Raw genomic sequence first — 22,483 nt, 5'->3', positions numbered from 1 at the left:
CCCACCCTTGGGTGCTGGTGCGGGGGTGAGAGGCGGCGACTGTCTGCTGAGATTACTGTCTCCATAAGATGAACATTAGGGTTGGTGATCTCTCCAGCCTGGTTTCCCAGTTTCCCTTGAGTCAGACTTGATCAGCCTGATGGCTATGTTCTCAAATAAAGGGTTGAGGTCTCCCAATTTACATCTGAGCTTGGGCTGGTCATCGACTGAGTTGCTGAGGGGGTCGCTCCTCCCACGGGGAGCAGGGACCCTCTTTCTTTTTGTTTCTTCTATTCTCCCTGGCTATTCAGGAGCCTGTGGGTGGAGCCAGCCGATGTAAGGATGTTCAGACCTTCTCTGCTGGAAAGGGACATATCTCAGGTAAGTACAGCGCGCCCGTGCCATATGCGCCTGTTGCACCCTGCGCGCTCCCGCGCCGCCACACTACCGAGCACGAGCCCCATTGTTTCCAATGGGGCTCGAGCATAGGCGGAATTCGCCTTATGCGGCGGGATCCGGAACGGATCCCCCGCGTAAGGCGAGGACAGACTGTACTAACATTCCACTCTGAGAATATTAAGGGAGGATGCAGTGGCTAACTCATATCTCCTTTGGTCTTCTCACCTACCCACATTCCAGGGTGGATAAACACACACATAGTCAGCCCTTCTTATAAATGGATTTTTTATACACGGATTTAAGCATCCACGGTTTGAAAATGTTCAAAAAAGGTATAACTTTCAAATATCAAACTTTAATTTTCCATTTTTTGTAAGGGACACCATTGCTATGTCATTATATTTAATGGGACTTGAGCATCCACGGATTTTGTTATCCACGGGGGATCTTGGAATCAAACCCCAGTGTATAAAAAGGGTCTACTGTATACACTCTCTGATTTTTAAAATGTAGCTATGCTTGTACTTACCTAAATAAATAAATAAATTAACAATTTTGTCACACTCACATCCATTATGCAGAAATAATCTGATCTGATACCCCTTTAACTGCCCTGACTCAGTGCTCTGGAATTCTGGGAACTGTAGATTGTTATGGCCCCAGAGCAGAGCGGCATCAAGTAAGACATGGATCTGATGATCATTACTCTAGTTGACAAGATTTGACTTAGATTTATTAATGGTCAGAGAGTTATTCTGGCAATAATAGCTAAGTCTTTTTAACAGCCTTCGTATACCAACTTGTGAATATGATAACATCATATCATCAGCATAGAGCAAGATGTTACAGGAAGTATGTAGAACATGGGGCATATGGAGTGCTGAGTCCTTCAATTGTCCTGGTAGGTCATTTATATACAAATTAAATAACAAGAGGGCTAGTAAACACCCTTGTCTTACCCCTCTATATATGTCAATTTTATTTGACAAGTCTCCATTTAACCCAAATCTCACTCTCAGACAGGTACCAGTATACAGGGCTTTAATTAGTAACAGCAGTCTCAGTTCTATTTTAAGGTCGACCAGTTTGCTCCAGAGAATTTCTCTATTCACTGTGTCAAAGGCTGCAGATAGATTGATAAAAGCAGCATGTAGATGTTTTCCTTTGCTGGTATATTTAGCAGTCATGTGGCTTAATATAAAACAATTATGTTTTATTAGATTTTGTCTAAAGTCTGCTTGTTCTTTGGTTAGAATACCCTTTTCATTAACCCAACTTTCGAGTTTATTCAAAAGGAGCCTAGAATAGTTTTTGGCTCCTTATGATGTCTATTAGGCCGATAGGCCTATAATTACTGGGGTCTTTACTGGTACTGGTACTGGCTTGTTCAATTGCAACACTGATAAGAAGATAGAACTGACTTAAAAGATGAGTTCTACAGCTCACAAACTTGGTCTTCCATCTCATGACCAACAAATGAGAACGTCTCACTGTGCTTGGAATAAGTCTTCTTCAGGTGTGTGAACGTGCTACTCTTGTGGCCTCTATGGAACTAAGGGGAATTGGCAGGAAAGGCACAATAAGGTGCCAAGAGAGTGGAAGGAGTTACCATTTATAACATGGTATAACAGCTCTAGAAGGTTCTCAACGGTGAGCTGTTCAGGTGCAGATAAACCATTTGTGAAATATGACAGGTGACCAGTCAAAGAACTGCTGTTACTGCAATCTGTCCATGGTTGATATCTAAAGTTAGGATTATCCATGTCATCATATTTCCCAATTCTATGTATGTTTGTGAAAGCTGGACAGTGTAGAAAGCTGATAGGAAGAAAATCAATTCATTTGAGATGTAGTTTAGAGCTCTTTGGATACCCTGAACTACTTAAAAGACAATTGTGTCCTAAATCAAGCCTGAAACTCTCACTTGAAGCCCAAATGACTAAACTGATACTGTCACACTTGGGCCATATTGTGAGAAGACATGGCTGAATAGAAAAAACAATAGTACTTGGTAAGGTAGAAGGCTGTAGGAAAAGAGGAGGACCATATTCCAGATGGATAGACTCAGTGTGCTGAGTCTGCAATACCTGAGTAGAGCTGTTGATGATAGGGTGACTTGGAAGTTTTGCATTTATGATCACCATAAGTCTAAGCCCACTTGACGGCAGCTAGCGACAACAAAACCTTAAAGGGCTGCTCCCAGTAGTTCATAGAGGATGAGTCACTATAAACTCTAAGCTTTTTATTGCATTCCTGTTTAAATATTAATTTATGTGACATCATTTTCACAGGGAAGTGTAGGTGGCTTTCAGTTTTGCTGTTGATTTGTTCACAGACATCTTTCTTTCTTTACATAGAAAATGCATTTCAATTCAGCAAAACTGTAAATGATTTATTATTGTGCCACCTACTCCCTTGTTGAGACATAAATGAGAGTGATAAATAAGACCTTTGAATTGCTGTTGGCTGCAGATCTGAAGTACTTTCCAATTACTTAGGAAGATGTATCACATTATGTTAAATGTATTGACTAGGCTTCAGCCATAATGTTTAGTTCATGAAAACATGCTGCATGTACCATTAATATTTGTCAGGTGTCAGTCCCTTCTTAAAAGTTAAAAGTGAAAATTGGGTATACTTGAATGAGATAAAATGATGGTGATACTGTGTATAGTAAAGTCACCATATGGTGAGATGGGATTTTATATCCTGTGCTGTCTTACCAGAGCTTGATATTAAGAGAGAGAGAAGGAGAAAGAGAGAGAGCATTGGATTACTATGTGCTTTGTTCCAAATATCAGACTCATTACTTTAAATGAGCCTTCTTCAACTGAGTCTATTCCCACCAGATGTATTGGTTCCATTTCCCACCACCATAGCTATAGATGATGGTCCAAAACTGTTTCACGATATGTACAAATAACTCAGTTCTCTAGAATACAAATGGCTTATTACAAGTAGACGACATAAGGACACTAACACTCATTGGCCCTAGACAGTATAGCCGATGGTGAAGGATGATGGGAGTGTATATCCAACAATTTCTGGTGAGCCATATATTCCTCATCTTTGGTTTATGTGGATCAATTGAGCAAAGGAAGCTCCTTTTAAATTTGCTGCCTCTTCTGTCCATGTGGGGTATGATAGCCACTGATTGTGGGCAATTTCCATTTACAAGTTCCTGGGTTTTTAGCATTTACAGGCCCGTTACAGATGGGCCTTTAAGTATGGACTCAGTCTGTACTAGGGTTAAAAAGGGCCGTCACTTCCGGACGCCCCTAACCCTAGTACGGACTGAGTCTGTACAAAATGGCGGCGCCCCTTCCATATGGGGGCCACCATGACGACGTCACGACCGCGCCACCTCTATACGGGGTGGCACGGATGTGACATCGCTCCGCGCCAGGGCGCTTAGTACGCCCTTTCCACGGAGCAGGAAGGAGCTCCGTTTCGGAGCTCCTTCCTGGTTTGCGTCGCTGGGCGCAGCCTTTAGATGGCTGCGCCCAGCGACACAAGGGAGAAAGTCCCAAGGACACACCTTTCCAGGCTGCGGGGAAGCGGCCTTTTGCCGCTTCCCCGCAGCCTGGAAAGCGGTGGATCGGGGCCTCAGAGGCTGCCGGTCTGGCAGCTGAGGCCCCGATACACTGGGGAAAGCAGCGCCTACAGGCCGCCTCAAAGGGGCGGTCTGTAACGCGCCACAGTATTCTGGCGCTATGCCACTTAATTCAAAGGCAGAAGAATAAGGCAATTACCTTGGGATGTGCAGAGCAGCAATCTTACTATAGTTTGAATTCTAGCTTTCCAAAAACCAGACCAACCCTATAATGGCTTCAATGTGGCTGTTTAAAAGGATTTTATTTGACATATTCTTTTATCTTTTGCGCATCTAACATAGAGTTCAGGCTTCAGCAAATGTAGTTATGATAATGTAACTTTTGCAATAATCTCTGAAGAAAATAAGAGACATATCTATTGCCACAACACAGCTAAATGGAATCTTTTCACTTTTTCAAGATTAGTGACTGGTCTTGGCATTTTACATAATTTAGAGGCTGCAAGGTTCAATTAAAAAAAAAACAGCTCAGAAACTGTAAGGGACCGTGTCTTTGTTTTTAAAGTTCAGAGATGGAAAATTCAGAAATTGTGAATTCAGTTCCAGGTCTTCATTTTGCCTTTTAGTATTCAAAATATTTAATGTTGTACCAGTGGTTGAAATGTAAATCATAATACAACTTGTTTTGCTGAAATAGCTTTCAAAAACGGAGTTATACCGCGTTAGTACTAAATTGTTTAGATACAGTGGTAGCATTTCAGTGCCACAATAAACTAGAGATTTTTTATTCGAATTTTGATTTTTAAAGTATGATTACAAAAAAATAATCGACGGAAAATATATAGGGTGTGAGCCCAAGGGTACCAATCTGCTTTAGTATAGGCTGACCATGTCTCCAAATTTCCTTGGAGGTGACATCTGTGAAATACATGTCATAGCAGTAATTTATTTTAACTGTTCAAGGATAGATAGTGTATGTTTATCTTTCCAGCCTTTGAGTTCTTTTAGAAATAGTAAAAGCAAACAATATCCAACGGCATAGATAATCAGTTAAACTCCACATCACATGGATATATTTTTAAAAAAACATAGTGCAAGTTGTTATTTAAAATACAAGTGCCAAATTTGGACTGAATTTGCATGTTTTATCTCAACATCACCAAAATGTTTCTGATGCAAAAACATGGACACTTCTTGAGGAATCCATTGTTCTCTGTCTACAAAGAGGCCTGTGACCTCACTGGAATGGAGACATATTGGATTGCAAAAGAGGGCTCCTGGTTGAGATGCAAATGGACTTTAAATTTCCTGGACTTCGAAAATCTTCCTATTGCCACATGGCCAAAAGGAGGAGGAGTTTGTCTGCAAAAGATATCTTCCCCATCATAACATCTTTACTAAGGACTGAAACAACATGCAGGCATCTGACTAACATCTCCAATTGATTTTTCCCCTCCTGTTTGGTTTGTAACATCTTGCCTGATGAAGAAGCCCATGGAGCTTCGAAAGCTTGCAACAAGTATATATTGTGCATTTTGGTTGGCCAATAAAGGTATCACTGATGGATTTTTGTTTGTATTTGTTAAATAGCCAACACAGCTACCCCTGCATGTTACAAGTGCCAAATATTTTTGAAAATACCAAATTAATGTGCTATAATGCATTCAACCAAAAAGGGATAAATACTGAACATGCCAGTTTCATATGCGATAACAATATTAGTTTTCTGACAGGTGTAATGGTGTCCAATACTCCCTAAAATATTAATATTTGCTGAATCAAACATGGTCCTAAGTCTGAAGAGATTTTTCATATTGAAGCTTTTTGGTAGATATTTAAGCTTCCATTTTCAATCAATTTCAGTATAGCATCACATATGAACCTTGAGCTGACTGGGCATGTTTCAAATAAATCATAGTAAGGATATTATTGTTGTTGTTGTTGTTGTTGTTGTATTTATATCCCGCCTCTCTGTGGAACACAGCTGGGGTGGCTTACAGTTAAAATAATACAATTCCATATCCCACTATCCCACCCCCTTAAAATAGCAATTAAACAGTACACAGTTAAAATATACCTTTAAAGAAAACAATCAATCAACAATAGCTATACCATGGTTCCAGGGAGTAGTAGGTTCAGATGTTAATTGGTTGGGTTTAGATAACTTGACAGGCAGTGGTTAATAAAGAATGAAAGCAAAAGCTTAAGAAATCTTCCTTGGTTAATTCTTAGCCCCATAACAATACCATAGTTTACTGTGATGTCTAAAAACAGCCTGTTCTGTCTTCATTTATTACTTTGAAGGTACACTAAAAATAACAAAAGTAATTTGGTCCATCTCTTCATTCAAGTTTGGTTTGTGCTCGATCATAGTATTTGGTTGATGCAGCGGAGTTAGGAAATTGTCCATATGGTCTTCAAATAGAATTAGAACTGAAATATGCTACTTGCACATTTTTTGAGTTGCTCTGAATAACTGAGTGGTTACTACCTGTTGAACTTTGGTTTTTCTCTGCCACTCTAAAATCATCATTTTATCTAAGTGTTTATGTAAGAATTTTCTTGATACTGGAGTTCTTGCACAATAGAGATTATTTGCTTTTGTATATTACACTTGCAAGACTGCTCACTAAGGAAAAACAGCAGAGTATGGTATTTACCAGTGAAACCATTTCTCATATTCTTTTGTTGGTAGAAAGTTTGACACTTCATACATTCCTAGCTATCTTTGCAGTTCTCCACTGATTCAATAATATTTGTTTCTATGTTCAGAATTGAAAATTATATATATTGAAATTTTCCATCTCTTTTGATCGTGTACAAATTGCTTATGTCTAGGAAGACATTAAATTTTCCTTGTCTCCTAGTTTTAATGAGGGGTATTCTCTTTTGTAACAACAAAAAGGCTTGCTCAGTCTATATTTTTATATGTGTAACTTTATATCATGTGTGTGCAAGTGACTTCAAGTCACCTGTCAACCTACAGCGACCCCATGAATTTCATAGTTTTCTTAAGGAATACTCAGAAGTGCTTTTGCCAGTTCTATCCTCTGAAATGAAGCCTACAGCACCTGGTGTTCATTCGTGGTCTTCTATCCAAGTACTAACCAGGGCTGACCCTGCTTATCTTGTAAGATCGGAGAGGTTCTGGTGCCTTCATATTTGTTGTTGTTCAGCTTCAAGTTGTTTCTGACTTAATGGCGATTCTAAGGTGAACCTATCATGGGGTTTTCTGGGGCTGAGAGAGTTTGAGTCATCCAACGCCACCCAGCGGGTTTCCATAGAATTGAACCCCGATCTCCAGAGTCCTAGTCCTACTACACTCAGCCCACTACACCTTCCTGGCTTTCATATTTCCTTCATTATTATCTGGGATTTAAACTGATTCCTACATATTATCAGTGCGCAAGCTGTTCATTAGATGTTGATATAGCACAGGGAGGATAGGTAATGAGTTTTCTTAGAGCTTTAATTACTGTATATGGAAATTCTCTAAACTAAATAAAGAAGGTTGATGAGAATTTTTGAAGGAAATCTAGAATACTCTACTTTTCCTGTCCTCTTTCAACATGAGTACTTGTATAGTGCTTGGATGCAAATGTGTGAATGAAATTAACCTGGAATTTAAGTAATTTTCTAATACCGATATATTGTAGATATACACTGTGTACTTTAGGTGTATAATAGCATGAAAACTTAAAAGTAGAATAGCTTCCTTAATGCATAGCTCCTCAAAATCTTTAGAGGTGTCAAGATGCCTTTCTGGATTCGTTGGTGAAATGTCAAAATTGGATCAGTGAAAACAAAATTGCATAGTTTCAGTTTCCATTGATACTGGTATTTGTGTACTGAAAATTATTGCACTGTTATGAAATATTTCTGTTTGTTTTGTAGATTTACGTCTAAACAATTAACGTGACCATGGGAGATATGAAGACTCCAGACTTTGATGACCTTCTTGCGGCATTTGACATCCCAGATATGGTTGATCCTAAAGCTGCTATTGAATCTGGACACGATGATCATGAAAGCCACATAAAACAGAATGTACATCCTGATGATGATTCCCATGCACCTTCATCATCTGATGTTGGTGTAAGTGTCATTGTGAAAAATGTGCGAACTGTTGATTCCTCTGAAGGAGAGAAAGATAGCCACCATTCCACAGGCAATGGTTTGCATAATGGGTTTTTAACTGTATCAGCTCTAGAAGGTTATAATAAAGAGGAGGGCAAGTCTCCCAAAGATGAGGGCTCAGTTTCAGAGACTACACTCAAAGAGTCGGCTTTCAGCCAGTTTAGCCCTATATCAAGTGCAGAAGAATTTGATGATGATGAAAAAATTGAAGTTGATGACCCTCCAGATAAGGAAGAGATGCGTGTAAACTTCAGAGCTAATCTGTTAACGGGGTCTGTCTCTCAGCATGACTATGAGAAGTTAAAAATGCTTGGAGGAGAGACCCTGATTAAGCCTGGAGTTGCAAGTTCAGGTAATGCTGATAAAAACAAGGTTCTTAAAAGAGACTCTGAAGTGATTTCTACATCTTTAGGTATATATGAACCATTTAAAGCAAGAAAACTGGATGAGAAGTTGCTTAAAGAAAGCCCTGAAAAATCACTTGAAAATAGGGTAGTGGATGGAAAAATAAGCACTGAAAAAGGGGACACAAATCTTACCAGTGTTTCACAGTCTAAGGCAAAGTCATCTGCAAAACTCTCCTCATGTATTGCTGCAATTGCTGCTCTTAGTGCTAAAAAAGCAGCAACAGACACTGGTAAAGAGCCACAGTCAAATTCAAGAGAACCCTCACCCTTACCAAAGGATACAAATGAAAGTCCTAGGGCCATTGAGAAATCACCAGAATCGCAGAGTCTTATTGATAGCACTAAAAAATCCTCTGTGAAACAACCAGATAGTCCCAGAAGTGTATCAAGTGAGAATAGCAGTAAAGGGTCTCCACAATCACCTGCAGGCTCAACACCAGCAATTCCAAAAGTTCGCATAAAAACTATCAAGACATCATCTGGAGAAATCAAACGGACAGTTACAAGAGTGCTGCCAGAAGCTGATTTGGATGGCAGTAGAAAACCAGAGCAAACAGCTTCCATGGTTACTTCCGTGACGTCACTGCTGTCCTCTCCAACTTCTGCTGCTGTCCTGTCTTCTCCCCCAAGAGCACCACTTCAGTCAACGGTTGTCTCCAATGCAGTTGCTTCTGCAGAACTCACTCCAAAGCAGGTTACTATTAAGCCTGTAGCTACTGCTTTTCTTCCAGTGTCAGCTGTTAAGACAGCAGGATCCCAGGTTATCAACCTGAAGCTTGCTAACAACACTACAGTAAAAGCTACAGTAATATCTGCAGCATCGGTGCAGAGTGCCAGCAGTGCCATTATCAAAGCTGCCAATGCTATACAGCAGCAGACTGTTGTGGTGCCAGCATCCAGCCTCGCCAGTGCAAAACTTGTGCCAAAGACAGTTCATCTTGCCAACCTTAATCTACTGCCTCAAAGTGCTCAGACCACCTCTGAACTCCGCCAAGTGCTCACCAAACCTCCACAACAGATCAAGCAGGCAATAATTTCTGCAGCCGCTTCACAGCCTTCAAAAAAAGTATCGCGAGTCCAGGTGGTGTCGTCTTTACAGAGTTCTGTAGTCGAAGCGTTCAACAAGGTGCTCAGCAGTGTTAACCCTGTCCCTATTTACATCCCAAACCTTAGTCCTCCTGCAAATGCCGGCATCACTTTACCCACACGCGGTTATAAGTGTTTAGAGTGTGGGGACTCATTTGCCCTTGAGAAAAGTCTGACACAGCATTATGATAGGAGAAGTGTGCGCATTGAAGTCACCTGCAACCACTGCACAAAGAACCTTGTTTTCTATAACAAGTGCAGCCTTCTCTCCCATGCTCGTGGACACAAAGAGAAGGGGGTGGTAATGCAGTGTTCCCATTTGATTTTGAAGCCTGTTCCAACAGATCAAATGATAGCTTCTCCTACAAACTCTTCCGTTACATCATCCATTCTTCAAAGTTCTATTGTGGGCACACACACTGTAACAAAGATACAGTCTGGCATAACTGGGACAGTCATATCAGCTCCAGCAAGTACTCCTGTTCCTCCAGCAATGCCTCTAGATGAAGATTCATCAAAGCTATGCAGGCATAGCCTGAAGTGTTTGGAGTGCAATGAAATTTTCCAAGATGAGACATCTCTAGCTACGCATTTCCAGCAGGCTGCGGACTCAAGTGGACAAGTACAGTATCCTATCTTTACATTCCAGTGTTTCTGCAGGAGATATAGATATATATTTTTGTTTACTTTGACTTTTTTTAAAGTTTTCTTAAAAGTGGTAAATGATTGTATTTAAAAATACATGGAAGGGAGTTATTTGGGAATTTGTTACTCCTTTGAAAGAACAAAATTACTCTATGCTGTGGGCAATGAACTGGGAGTTCAAAAAACATTTATTTAGAGATTAAGTCCTACTGTGCATTGGAAACTCTGGACAGGCTCTAACAGTCCAAATGTCAGAGCCTACTCTAAAATGGTATAACATACTGCTTTCTTGTTAGCCCTCCTCGGGATTCCTCAGGTTATTAGTTAAATCCATACCCAGGGAGTTGGCCATTCTGTTTTCTCTCTGTTTTTTATCTGTTTAGTTTTTGGGGATTTGGAGGCATCATGGTTCTTGAGTCCCTATGCCTTTCTATATATAGCACTTTCATGATTCTGTACAGAGTTCCTGCTTTCTTTGCAAACATACATAGTTGTACACATAGTTCTCTGCTCTAGAACTAATCTGAAAATGTCTGAAAAATCACCCCAGACTCTTAGACATCCAAGTATTTAAGGGACTTGTTCCGAAGTGGCCAGAATCCCAATTGCATGAAGATCTATTCCAGAATAAATCTGTTAGCTGTAGAAGCCCAAAATCTGATATCAGAACTCCTCTTTTCAGTTTAAGAAGTGTTATCTCCATTTCAAAAATTGTGGTGGTATGACTGAAAAGGTTTGCCTCTGGCCAGTGTAATGAATCATGAATGAAGTGAGATTTGATGTTAGTTTCTGTGTTACTTAACCCTTCACATGGTTTTCTCTAGGGAAATACTGAAGTATTTCCTTTATTCTCCAGTATTGCTTTCATTTCTAGTTTAATGTTTTGTATACATTTTATGCCTTGTGGCATACACACCATTTTGGATTTCTGTATGAACATATGTAATATGGCAAAACATAATGGCATCAGAAGAACACCCCACGACTGCATAAAATCCTCCTGGTTTAACTTTGTTAAGGGAGAATCCTTCTCTTGCATTAAGCTTCCAAGGCAAGAAGTGCAGAGACAAACAGGAAGACAATGACAAATGTGGGTATTTGTTAGTTATGAAAACTCATGCTTCTTTTGACAATCAGGTATTCTGTCATTAAACTGTGGAGTATTGCTTCTCAGCACATTATATGTAGGTAAACCATAGAACCATGACTGTTGATACCTTGCATGTGTGTGGTGCAGTGAATCTGTTCTGGATTTTATTCCAGGTTTTAAAGGTTCTATCCAAGATATTTAACCTATTTGTAGAATTGGGTTCAGCAGCTCTGATGACTCCTTTAAAGTCTAGAATGAAACCCAGTATAAATTCATCGCATCCCTGAGAGGGAAACCACTGGCAGCCACTGCATGGTGCACTCTTCCCAAACCTGAGTCCCTGCAAATGTTACAACTCCTGTCATCTCTTTCCATTGGTTAAACAGGCTGATACTGATGGGAACTGTAGGCCAAAACAAGTAATTGATCCTGCAACAAGTAAGAAAGGAGTTAAAGTCTTTTAATAGCTTTTCAAAACATTTTTAAGTGCTGATATGAACCATAAAAACCCATTCAAAAGCACTAAAAGAAATCACACTGGAGCATAAGCACCCATACTTAATCAAAGCTGAGTAATAACTGGATTAATAACATTATTGACTTTGTCAAAAGACTATCTGTGGTACAACATTTTTGATGTGGTTTTCAAATTCAGTACCCAAAAATACATCAAAAACAGCTACAATATTGAAAAAATGTTTTTTCATTGCAGACCTTTGTTTTATCGTACAGCCAGTTTCAGTTGCTCCTTCTTAGATCTCAAATTCTGCTCCCCACATTTATACCCTGGTCTTTTTCAGTCTCCACAAATCCATGAACTGGAGATGAGGTGGTTTATTCTTGGTTTTACAGATACAGCTCTTCCTGTGCTTCATTTACAGATTTTAATTTTGTATTAAATCAAACTCATTCGTTTTAGGGAGCTCACTAGAATATATTCTGACAGCTTCTGCAACTTACTTCCCATGGAGGTTGATTTGGTTGTTATGTCCTCAGTCCTTAAATTTGAGTAATTTCCATGGGCTGCAGTGTACCAAACATTACCTTTGTACAATCACAATGCCAGGATCATGAAGGAACCAGTTACTTGCCAGCAGTGTGCAGTAACCCACAGGTAGCTTGGCAGATTCTCTGTTTTTGGAGCATAATTGGACCTTACTCTATGGCTGATAGGCTTGATTGGCCTAGTAGGTCAGAAGTTCTGCAGACCTCTTTCTGCTCATTTCAGAAGCAGTGAACCTTTATGAACACCAGACACTCTGTTGGAATGAATTAAGACCTCCAGTAGGCCTTTAAATGATGAGATGAAATTAAAGGAACAAAGGAAGAGTGATCGTGTAAAGGAGAAACCTAAAGGGGAAATGAGACAAAAAACTGGGCCACAGTCTAAAACCATATTGTGATACCTTGGTGGTTGCTGTCATTACGTGACTTTAAGTCAATTATGACTTAGGATGACCTTATCATAGGGTTCTCTTGGCAAGATTCACTTAAAAGAGGTTTGCTATTGCGTCTCTCAGAGACTGGGAGAGTGTTATGTGTGGGTTTCCATGGTCAAGTAGAGAGGCCAACCCTGGTCAAGACTCAAATCACTTTCTCCATGTTGGTCCTCAGTACCTTTGTCAGGCCAACCAAAAAGGCACTAAATTCTTTGTGGAAGCCTTTGTTGAGGCTTTTGAAACATACACAGTTTTGCCTCAAGCAAAAATGGTTTTAAAAAATCACAAAAGCTGACCTAATAATGCTATTACTATAATGTAGACTTTGGTGGGTTACACACTGTCATTAAAGTACGCGCGGGGCGCGTACTAGGGTTAGGGAGGTGCGGTGCTTCCATTTTGGAGCTCCTTTTTTGCTCCGCGAGGGAGTCGTGCGGTTTGGCTGCTGCGACTCCCTCACGGAGCAAACAGCAGCGCCGGGAGACCGCCACAAAGCGACGGTTTGTAACCCACCCCAGGAATTTTTATTATGGACTACACAGCTACCCCCCCCCCCCACGCGACACACACACACACACACACACTTGTACTATCCTAAAGATATAGCATGGCATAGTGGTTTGAATATTGGACTATAGCTCTGGAGACCAGGATTCAATTCCCCATTCAACCATGAAACCATGAATTTTGGACAAGTCACATGCTCTCAGTCTTGGGAGAAAGCAATGGTAAAATGTTCTCTGAACAAATCTTTCTAAGATCATCCCATGATAGGCTTGTCTCCATAAGTTGGAAATGACTTGAAGGCGCAGCACAACAACAACTAAAGTATAAAAGCACCGTGAAAGCTACCTCAGTGCTGCATAGAGGAAAAAGAAACCACAGGAAGTATATCTAATCTTCCACTTGTGGGTTGCTCCTTTGGCCTTTACATTTTTAATACTCTGTTGTTGAGAAGAAAGAATTATTTCAAACATGTCCTATTGTTATTTTTCCAAGTGCTAGTACTGTAGATATTTTAGGAGCTGTTGTATGATTCTCCTGTTCAGTGGCATTTATTCAGTTGAGAGGCATTTATTTGTTAGTTGATTAACACTTTTTCATTTCATATTTTCTCTAGATTAGTTATGTTTTCTGTATAAAGTTACATAATAATTCTGGACACTTGCTTTTTAAGATCTGTTAATGTGCAAAGTCCATGCAAAGACATGCCTGCTGTGGTTTGAAGGCATGTCAGAAATAGTGCTGAAAAGTGTCAATGTCTGGCTCTTATTTCTTGCTGTATTAGTAGGCTGCATGTCTGGCACTGCTTCTAATATAGTTTGTGGCTGTTAAACATGATATAAATGGACAAATTCTATCCTGCCCTAATGTTGTCTTTCTATTGAAGTATCTGCTTTAATGCCTCAGTCATATCTTTGCATTTACAGCAAAGCCTAAACATGTATTGTATGAAAAAGCAGTTTTGACAGCATTTTTTAAAAAAGTTTCATTTGATGACACATGTGGTCATGTAATCAGAGCATGGAACGTTTGGTTTCAAAATTTATTTGATAATGTTAACTGTTAGAAATTGGAAAATTAATTCACCAGGATAAACACTAACAACTGATTCTGTTTAATTAGGTAAGTTATCATTAATTTACTTACCCTTCCGGTACGTGGGCTGGCAATCTGCAGCTCTGGCTGACTGCAGATTGCTGCACCCCATATTATTCAGTGGTGCATTGTGCACAAGGTTGTGCTGATGTGTCCATGTGCATGTCACCGCCACTGAATAATATGAGGCACAACCATCTGCATTTTTTGCCATTTGTAGGGGGTTCCAAAATCGAACCCCTGTAGATAGGAAGGGTATATTGAGCCAGACCATGGGATTTACAGAGCATGACATGGAGTTTTGACACTGGAATTTAGGAGAGCCTAAAAGCCCCAGATCCCATCTGATCTGGGAAGCTAATCAAGTACTAACCCTGGTTAGTACGTTGTTGGGCAACTGCCAGCAAATATCAGATGCTGTAAACCATATTTCAGAGAGAAAAACCAACAAAACTACCTCTGAATATTCTTTGCCTTAGAAAACCCTACTAAATTAATGGGGTTGCCATAAGTCAACAAGTAACTTGAAGGCACGCGCGCGTGCACACACACACACACACACACACACTCTTTAACTCCTTCAGAAGGGCTCATTTTTGTCCTTCTAAAATTTTCTTCCTCCAATCTAGCATAATTCCCTACCTGGTCTACAAAGCCCGATGTAGGATTGTTGTTTGAAAATGTGGAGAATGGAGGACTTCTGGGAATTGTCAGATTAGGGAAGGCTGTCCCAAATCATAGGATCTCCTTTTGCAACTTATGACTAGGGTTGCCATTTCACGGTGGTGGGCGGGACTTTCCCGCCCCCTGGGGGGCGTGCCCGGTCCCGTCCCGCCCCCGCCCCCCGGTGGCTGCCCAACTCTGAGCTCCCAGGGCTGCTGCCTGCCTTCTATAGAGTGCTGCTTGTGAAGCATGCCTGGAGCAGCAGCAGGAGGACTGAAACCAGCAGGGGCGGGGTCTGCTGCACTGCCCTGCCTCTATTGGCCAGCCCTCTGCTTTCTTATTTGGGCAACATCCAAGCAGGGAGGAATTTGCACTCAGGCAAGCTGCTTCCCCCTTTCTCTTTCCCCTCCTTCTCTTCTTCTTGTTACTCCGTTTTTTTTCTTCTCCTCCTCTTCCCCTCCTCTTCCTCCTCTCCTTTTTCTTCCTTTCTTCCCCCTCCTCATCTTCTTTTTCTCTTTCTTCCTCTCGCTAAGCCCCCCTCCTCTTCTTCTCAGGGGTCCAGGGCTTCTCAAGGCTTTGCCCCCATTAGAAAAGAAAAAAGGCTTTGGATCTGTCCCATAAATCCCTCCTAAGTTGAGACATACCTGGGAAAAAGAGGGGGCGAGGGGTTTGGGGGGGTTGGAGGGGGCAAGGAAAAGGAGGAAGGGGGGAATTGCTAAGAAGGCTTGGGAGTGGGATGCTTTGATCTGGATTCCTGCATGGCAGGGGGTTGGACTGGATGGCCCTTGTGGTCTCTTCCAACTCTATGATTCTATGTAGTTTGCAGTGGCACAAGGGGCTGCCTGTGATCTTGCAAATGGAAATGTAGTTTGCAATAGCACAAGGGGCTGCCTGTGATCTTGCAAATGGAAACGTAGTTTGCAGTGGCACAAGGGGCTGCCTGTGATCTTGCAAATGGAAATGTAGTTTGCAATGGCACAAGGGGCTGCCTGTGATCTTGCAAATGGAAATGTAGTTTGCAATGGCACAAGGGGCTGCCTGTGATCTTGCAAATGCTATGCCTGCTTGGGAGTGAGAAATGTAGACTTGGGCGGAGGGGGGTGTTTGGCCAGAAAGAGAAGTACATTTCAGCCTTCTGTCTAGGAATAATGCCAAAATGTCCTCCATTTTGAGCATGCCTAAGAAACATGCATTTATATTAACATTTTTTAAAAAATTATCAATTTTTTCATGTGTCCTCCATTTTTTATAAAAACGTGTCCTACATTTGAAAATGTGGCCCTACATTTGTCCCAGTTTGGAGGTCCTGCCTTATGGCAACCCTACATATGACAGAAGACGAATCACCACCCTAATAAATTCTAACGACCAAATTCACTACATCAACGGCCTTAGATCCCATACTAGCATAAATGCTCCCTTTTTATTTATTAACTAAATTTAGCACAGTAGACTTCAGGACAGGAAAAATTGTATACAAAAAATCCTGCATTCAAAAAACTGTGATACAAACTTGGACCTAGGAAATGCAGAAGATAATGAGATGTATGTGCATGTGTGCATGTTTGTGTATATATATATGAGTGTGTGTGTGTGTGTGCATGTGAGAGAAAGAGAAAACGACTGGGATTGAGCACATTTCCCTCCTCTCAGTCGTCTTATTATATCCTACATTGGATGCCAATGCGAGTTTAGGCTGCATCAATAGAAGTATAATGTCTAGCTCAAGGGAAGTAATAGTGCCACTGTATTCTGCTTTGGTCAGGCCCCACCTGGAATATCGTGTCCAGTTCTGGACGCCACAATTTAAAAAGGACATTGAGAAACTGGAGCGTGTCCAAAGGAGGGCGACTAAAATGGTGAAAGGTCTGGAAACCATGCCCTATGAGGAACGACTTAGGGAGTTCGGGATGTTTAGCCTGGAGAAGAGAAGGTTAAGAGGTGATATGATAGCCCTATTTAAATATTTGAAGGGATGTCATATTGAGGAGGGAGCAAGCTTGTTTTCTGCTGCTCCAGAGACTAGAATGCAGAACAATGGATGCAAGCTACAGGAAAAGAGATTCCACCTCAACATTAGGAGGAACTTCCTGACAGTGAGGGCTGTTCGACAGTGGAACGCACTCCCTCGGAGTGTAGTGACGTCTCCTTCCTTAGAGATCTTCAAACAGAGGCTGGATGGCCATCTGTCGGGGATGCTTTGATTGTGATTTCCTGCGTGGCAGGGGGTTGGACTGGATGGCCCTTGTGGTCTCTTCCAACTCTACGATTCTATGGTTCATGGCAAAATGGAAGAGTTCTGTTAGAGATAGTGCTTCAGCTGCAACATGTGCTGCTAAGAAAAGAGCATAAATATGTACATTTCCCCAGGTCTACATTTAGGAGCCAAGCAAAAAAACTGACACATGGCTTTTATCCTGATAACTTTAGATAAACATAATTTGAAATGATGTTCCTTTGACGCCCAGTAAAAATTTCAAACTGTTTCCCTGTTTAAACTCTGAAAAACTTTTACGTCATTGCCCCATATAAATAGCATAGTATCTCTTAATCTAGGGCCTAAATATCCTAAAGGTACCAGATTCTGTCTCACAGAATCAGAGTAGGAAGAAGCCTCAAGGGCTAGCAAGTCCAACCCCTTGCCATGCAGGAATACATAATCAAAGCATCCCTGACAGATGGCTATCCAGCCTCTATTTAAAAACCTTCAAAGAAAGAGACCCCACAACACTCTGAGGGAGTGTGTTCCAGTGTCAAACAGCTCTTACCGTTAGGAAGTTCCTCCTAATGTTGAAGTGGAATCTCTTTTCCTGTAGCTTGAATCCATTGCTTCACGTCCTGTTCTCTCGAGCTGTAGAAAACAAGCTTGTTCCATCCTCAATATGACATCCCTTCTAATATTTAAACAGGGCTATCATATCACCTCTTAACCTTCTCTTCTCCAGGCTAAACATACCAAGCTCCTAGGTCGCTCCTCAAAGGGCATGGTTTCCAGACTTTAGAAGATAAGTAAGCTCAGTCCTGATCTGTACCTGGATGGGGAACCACCAATGAATACCAGATGCTTGTAGACGATATTCAGAGGAAGGCATAGGCAAAGCAACCTCTGAGTATTCCTTACTTAAGAAAGCCTTGTGAAATTCATGGGGTTGCCATAAGTCAACAGGTGACTTGAAGGCATATACACACATATCTCTTTGGTCTAGTACCTTGCACTATGGTTTGTTCTTTGTGCATGCCACTGCTTTATCCTCCCACTCATCCATACCATTCCCTCCTCAAGGGATGACTTTCTTGTTCTGCCTTGGTTCGTGGGCACCCTGATCATCAAGATTCATCCATCATGGTGGTGTGATTTGTGTATAGCAGTAGTGGTTCTGTATCCAAAGGAATCTTCAAATACCTTTGAGAGTGAGTGAAAATTCATTTCTTCCCTTCTTTTTTGGAAGTCAGCATAAGAAAGGCTCAGAGAATGTGAGTCATGGAATGCATGAATTCTTTCACTGCAATTCTTTTATGCCACATATCCTTCAGAGGAAGATATGTTGATTCATCCAGAATGTGCAGATGCATGAAGAATCTGATAGTTTATAGATCATAATAGCTAGGTCTGATATTTCTATTTTGTTTTCAAGTTCATTTAAACTTCTGGTCCCTGGCTGTTCAGGATTTAAAAGTTATCTTGAGGCCTGCTTTCAGTGATACAAACTTGCCCATGCTTTCTTGTCTACGTTGGAACCACTGTTTTCTGCCTATCATTAACAAAGATTTGGTTGTTGAATACCAGCTGTAGGACCTTCTTTGTGGTGGTATTACAGTTCTTGAATCTTCCCCCAGGGAGATTTGACAAGCTGACTCATCATTTATAGATGGTACATGAAAATATTTATTCTGGAAGGAATATTTTGATAGACTCTTTCGGTTGGGTTCTCTTTCTGTTTTATAAAATGCTGTGTGTTACATTTGGATTTAGTAAACATATGTTTCTGAAATAATGTACACTGAAATAAAATTGAGACTCCTGCATGAATTTCTCTATATTAAAAATAAAAGAGCCTCAGGTCCAAAACAAACTGCAGAAATAATCCAGTTTAAGACCAACTCCCCTGGTTCAGTGCTAGGGAATCCTGGGAATTGTACTGTAGTTTATTGTGGCACCAGAATGCTCTGACACGAAAAAGCTAAATGTCTCAGACAACTACAGTTCCCAGAATTGCCTAGCATTGAGCCAGGGCAGTTAAAGCAGTCTCAAACTGGATTATTTCTACAGTGTGTTTTGGACCTCAGTAAAATATGTGGTCATCCCCAGAGAGTATAATAGCACTTTAATTATTTTTTTTAAAAGAAAGGATAATACACATGTATCCTAATAGACTAGAGAAGAACAATGTAATTAAAATCTCCAATTAACAAGCATGGTTTTTCTTTAGTTGGTGGAGAGCATGTGTGATTAATTCCACTAACATGTAAGATTTTGGCATGCAAACAATTTATACAGACTGCATATTCCACATAGTTGCTATTATTACTGTTAAAGGTGTTCTTTGCAAGGTTGTTGTTCTGTATCCTGAGCCAGAATATGACAGCAAAAGAAAACAAAAAAACATGTTTTTTTATTTTGTTTTGTTTTGTCTTTGAAATAGTGTTTTGTATAGCATCCAGAGCTTGTGTCGATCAGGATTTTAGTTGTTCTGTTCTCCTGTAGATTGTTTGGATACATGCTTATAATCCTTTGGGACCAGCTGAGATATCATATGTATTGTTATATTTGCACTGCATGTGTTTTGCTTTATGGGGTAACTTGTGATTGTTGATATAAAGTGAAAATAAACATAATTACTCTCTAGAATTGACTGCATAATTTATTATAGATGTTTGTTCTCTTCCTTTTTTCTCCTTGAGCAGTTTTCATCTGCCTACTTTGCTTTTTTTTACTAAGTTACTTTAGGGATATTCTTGACCCTAATCTAAGGACCATGTGCCAAAATTTGATTTTCAGAGATGGATTTCCTTACCAGATTTTTGCTTGTGCACACGCCACAGATATGAGGGCTGTTTTGGCAGCAACCACTATATAGTTCACATTTTTAGCCATTTCTTTATGCAGAGCTTGGTTATGTGTGATTTATCTAAGTTCTTGACTTTGTTACGTCTGTCATTGTTGCCATTTACCTAGATCACCATTCCAGAGTTAGCTGTTGAAATCAGAATTGTGAAATGGCAGCCTTCATAGGGGGCCTCCCTGCCAACTCGCTCTAATGGGGTTTTACTGCCACTGATTCTGCCCCCTGAAAGGGAAAAGGTAGAAACATGGAGGAGGATTTGCAATCTCTCCTCTTGGATGTTGTGTGGTGTTACCTCTCCATTTGGAGGGCAAATGAATGGGCAAAACCTTGTCCCTGTCATCAGTGGAAATAGTTGTTCACAAGACTGAGATTGCAGAATTGTTCTCCTTCAGTTGAGACCTCCTCTGGACCACAGTTGTCTAGATCAGGGATTGGTCTGGATTTCAGAATTATATACAGTAGTTGAAGGCTTTCATGGCTGGCATCCATAGGGTTTTTTTTTTGTGGGTTTTGGGGGCTATGTGGCCATGTTCTAGAAGAGTTTCTTCCTGACATTTCGCCAGCATCTGTGGCTGCCATCTTCAGAGAATGCTTGCCTGAAAAGGACTTGGGTAAATATATATATTGTGTGACCTGGAAAGGCAGGAGTGATTTGCATATGTATTATTCTGTTACTAATGGTAGCCCAAGGACCAGAGAGACCCTCTCACAGCCGCAGGAGTTTACCGCATACCATGCAGCTGTGGACTACATAGGGACCACCAAACGCAGTGTGCAAACAAGAATCAAGGAACACAAGAGACACTGCAGACTGGGCCAGCTAGAAAAATCAGGAGTAGCAGAACATGCCACAAACCATCCTGGGCATAAAATACTGTTTTAAAACTCTGAAATTCTGGACCATGCCAACCACTACCATGTCAGGATGCACAGGGAAGCCATTGAAATCCACAAACATCTGGACAATTTCAACAGGAAAGAGGAAACCTTTAAAGTACAACGCTATGATCTTTGGAATAGTGGTATATAAATAAAACAAATTATTATTATTATTATTAAAGTAAACAAGGTTTGGCTACCAGTCCTGAAAGATAGCAAGATAAAGACTCAACAAATGCAAATGAGAAATCTCCCAGCAGACAATGAGCAGACACTAGTCCTCCTTTGCATACCCTCCCACCCTGAGGCCTACCATTAGCAATGGAACAGTACACATACAAATCACTCCTGCCTTTCCGGGTCACACAATATATATACCCAACTCCTTTCCAGGCAAGCATTCTCTGAAGATGCTAGCCACAGATGCTGGTGAAATGTCAGGAAGAAACTCTTCTAGAACATGGCCACATAGCCCCAAAAACCCACAAAAAACTATTTACAGTAGATCAGCAAGAATTTCTAAATTGGAGGTGTTTAAGTGCTCACATAATGAGCCTCTTCCCCTCATTCCAACTTTCCCACGAATTAGACTGCTGAATGTAAGACAGCTTGGGATATCTAGGAATGGATGTATGAAGGGACTGTGGGCTTAGTGAAAGCTTTTTTAAAAAGTTACTTTTTGGACCATGTGTCCCCTTTGACTAGATAGTTTTGGTCTTGTAATCCAAACCTTTTGAAGCTTTGAGCTCAGATCAGTTCTGGTAATCAAAACAAACTAATGGATTCATCATCTACCTGGAAGTACTGTGTTCTTTGGTTCTAAAGGCTTGGAATCTTGCAGCCTCCCAGATACTGTTAGACTACAGCTACCAGAATTCCTCGCCATAGTTTGTACTAGCTATGACTACTGGGATTTGCAGTCCACCAACATCTGGAGAACCACACAGTTTCCACTCCCTGATCTAAGCATGCTTTTTGTGTCTAGTTTAAATGGGTTGATCCTGGGGTTCTAGTAAAACAGATTCTGTGAATTACTATTATTATTATTATTATTATTATTATTATTTATGGTATTTATACCCCGCCCTTCAACCCTAATGGCTATCAGAGCGGCTGATATTAGAATTAGGCTGGACTATGGTTGTTCCTATTGTGTGCCTTCAAGTAGGTAGTTTCTGACTTATGATGACCATAAACCAACCCTATCACAGAGTTTTCTTGGTAAGATTATTCAAAGGAGGTTTGAGACTGAGAGACTATGACTTGCCCAAGGTCACCCAGTGGGATTCTGTCACCGAGCAGGAATTCAAACTCGGCCTTCCAGAGTTGTACTCCAATGCTCAAACCACTACACCAGCGGTAGGCAACCTTTTTGAGCTGGGGGCCGGGATGCTGCCCCTCAGACAACTGGGGGTCCGAAGGTGGGGGGGAGCTTCCACCCTCCGGGGGCAGGGCTGTGTGCCGGGGGTGGAGCTTCCACCCTCCGGGGGCAGAGCCACATGCCGGGGGCGGAGCCTCGGGGCTTTGCCAGGCCTGAGGTG

The 22,483-nt window shown here is 41.0% G+C and overlaps 1 protein-coding gene across 4 annotated transcripts in view; it reads left to right on the top strand.

Annotated features, from left to right (window-relative positions):
• The window catches only part of ZNF532 (zinc finger protein 532), a 76,091-nt gene that overhangs the window by 19,332 nt on the left and 34,276 nt on the right, over positions 1-22,483 (top strand). For all 4 annotated transcript variants that reach the window (XM_089497010.1, XM_089497004.1, XM_089496998.1 and 1 more), the window contains one exon: positions 7,826-10,183. In XM_089497010.1, coding sequence (XP_089353136.1) covers positions 7,853-10,183 — 2,331 coding nt within the window. In that variant the 5' untranslated portion in view covers positions 7,826-7,852. The remainder of the gene's footprint in view (positions 1-7,825; positions 10,184-22,483) is intronic.

This window comes from Sceloporus occidentalis, unplaced genomic scaffold (genome assembly GCF_023333645.1).
Source record: "Sceloporus occidentalis isolate IW3139 unplaced genomic scaffold, rSceOcc1.0.p SCAF_1, whole genome shotgun sequence".
In the NCBI taxonomy this organism is placed as follows: Eukaryota; Metazoa; Chordata; class Lepidosauria; order Squamata; family Phrynosomatidae; genus Sceloporus; species Sceloporus occidentalis.
The sequence above is the reverse complement of the archived record's forward strand: the minus strand, read 5'-3'. Positions and strand labels throughout refer to the sequence as shown.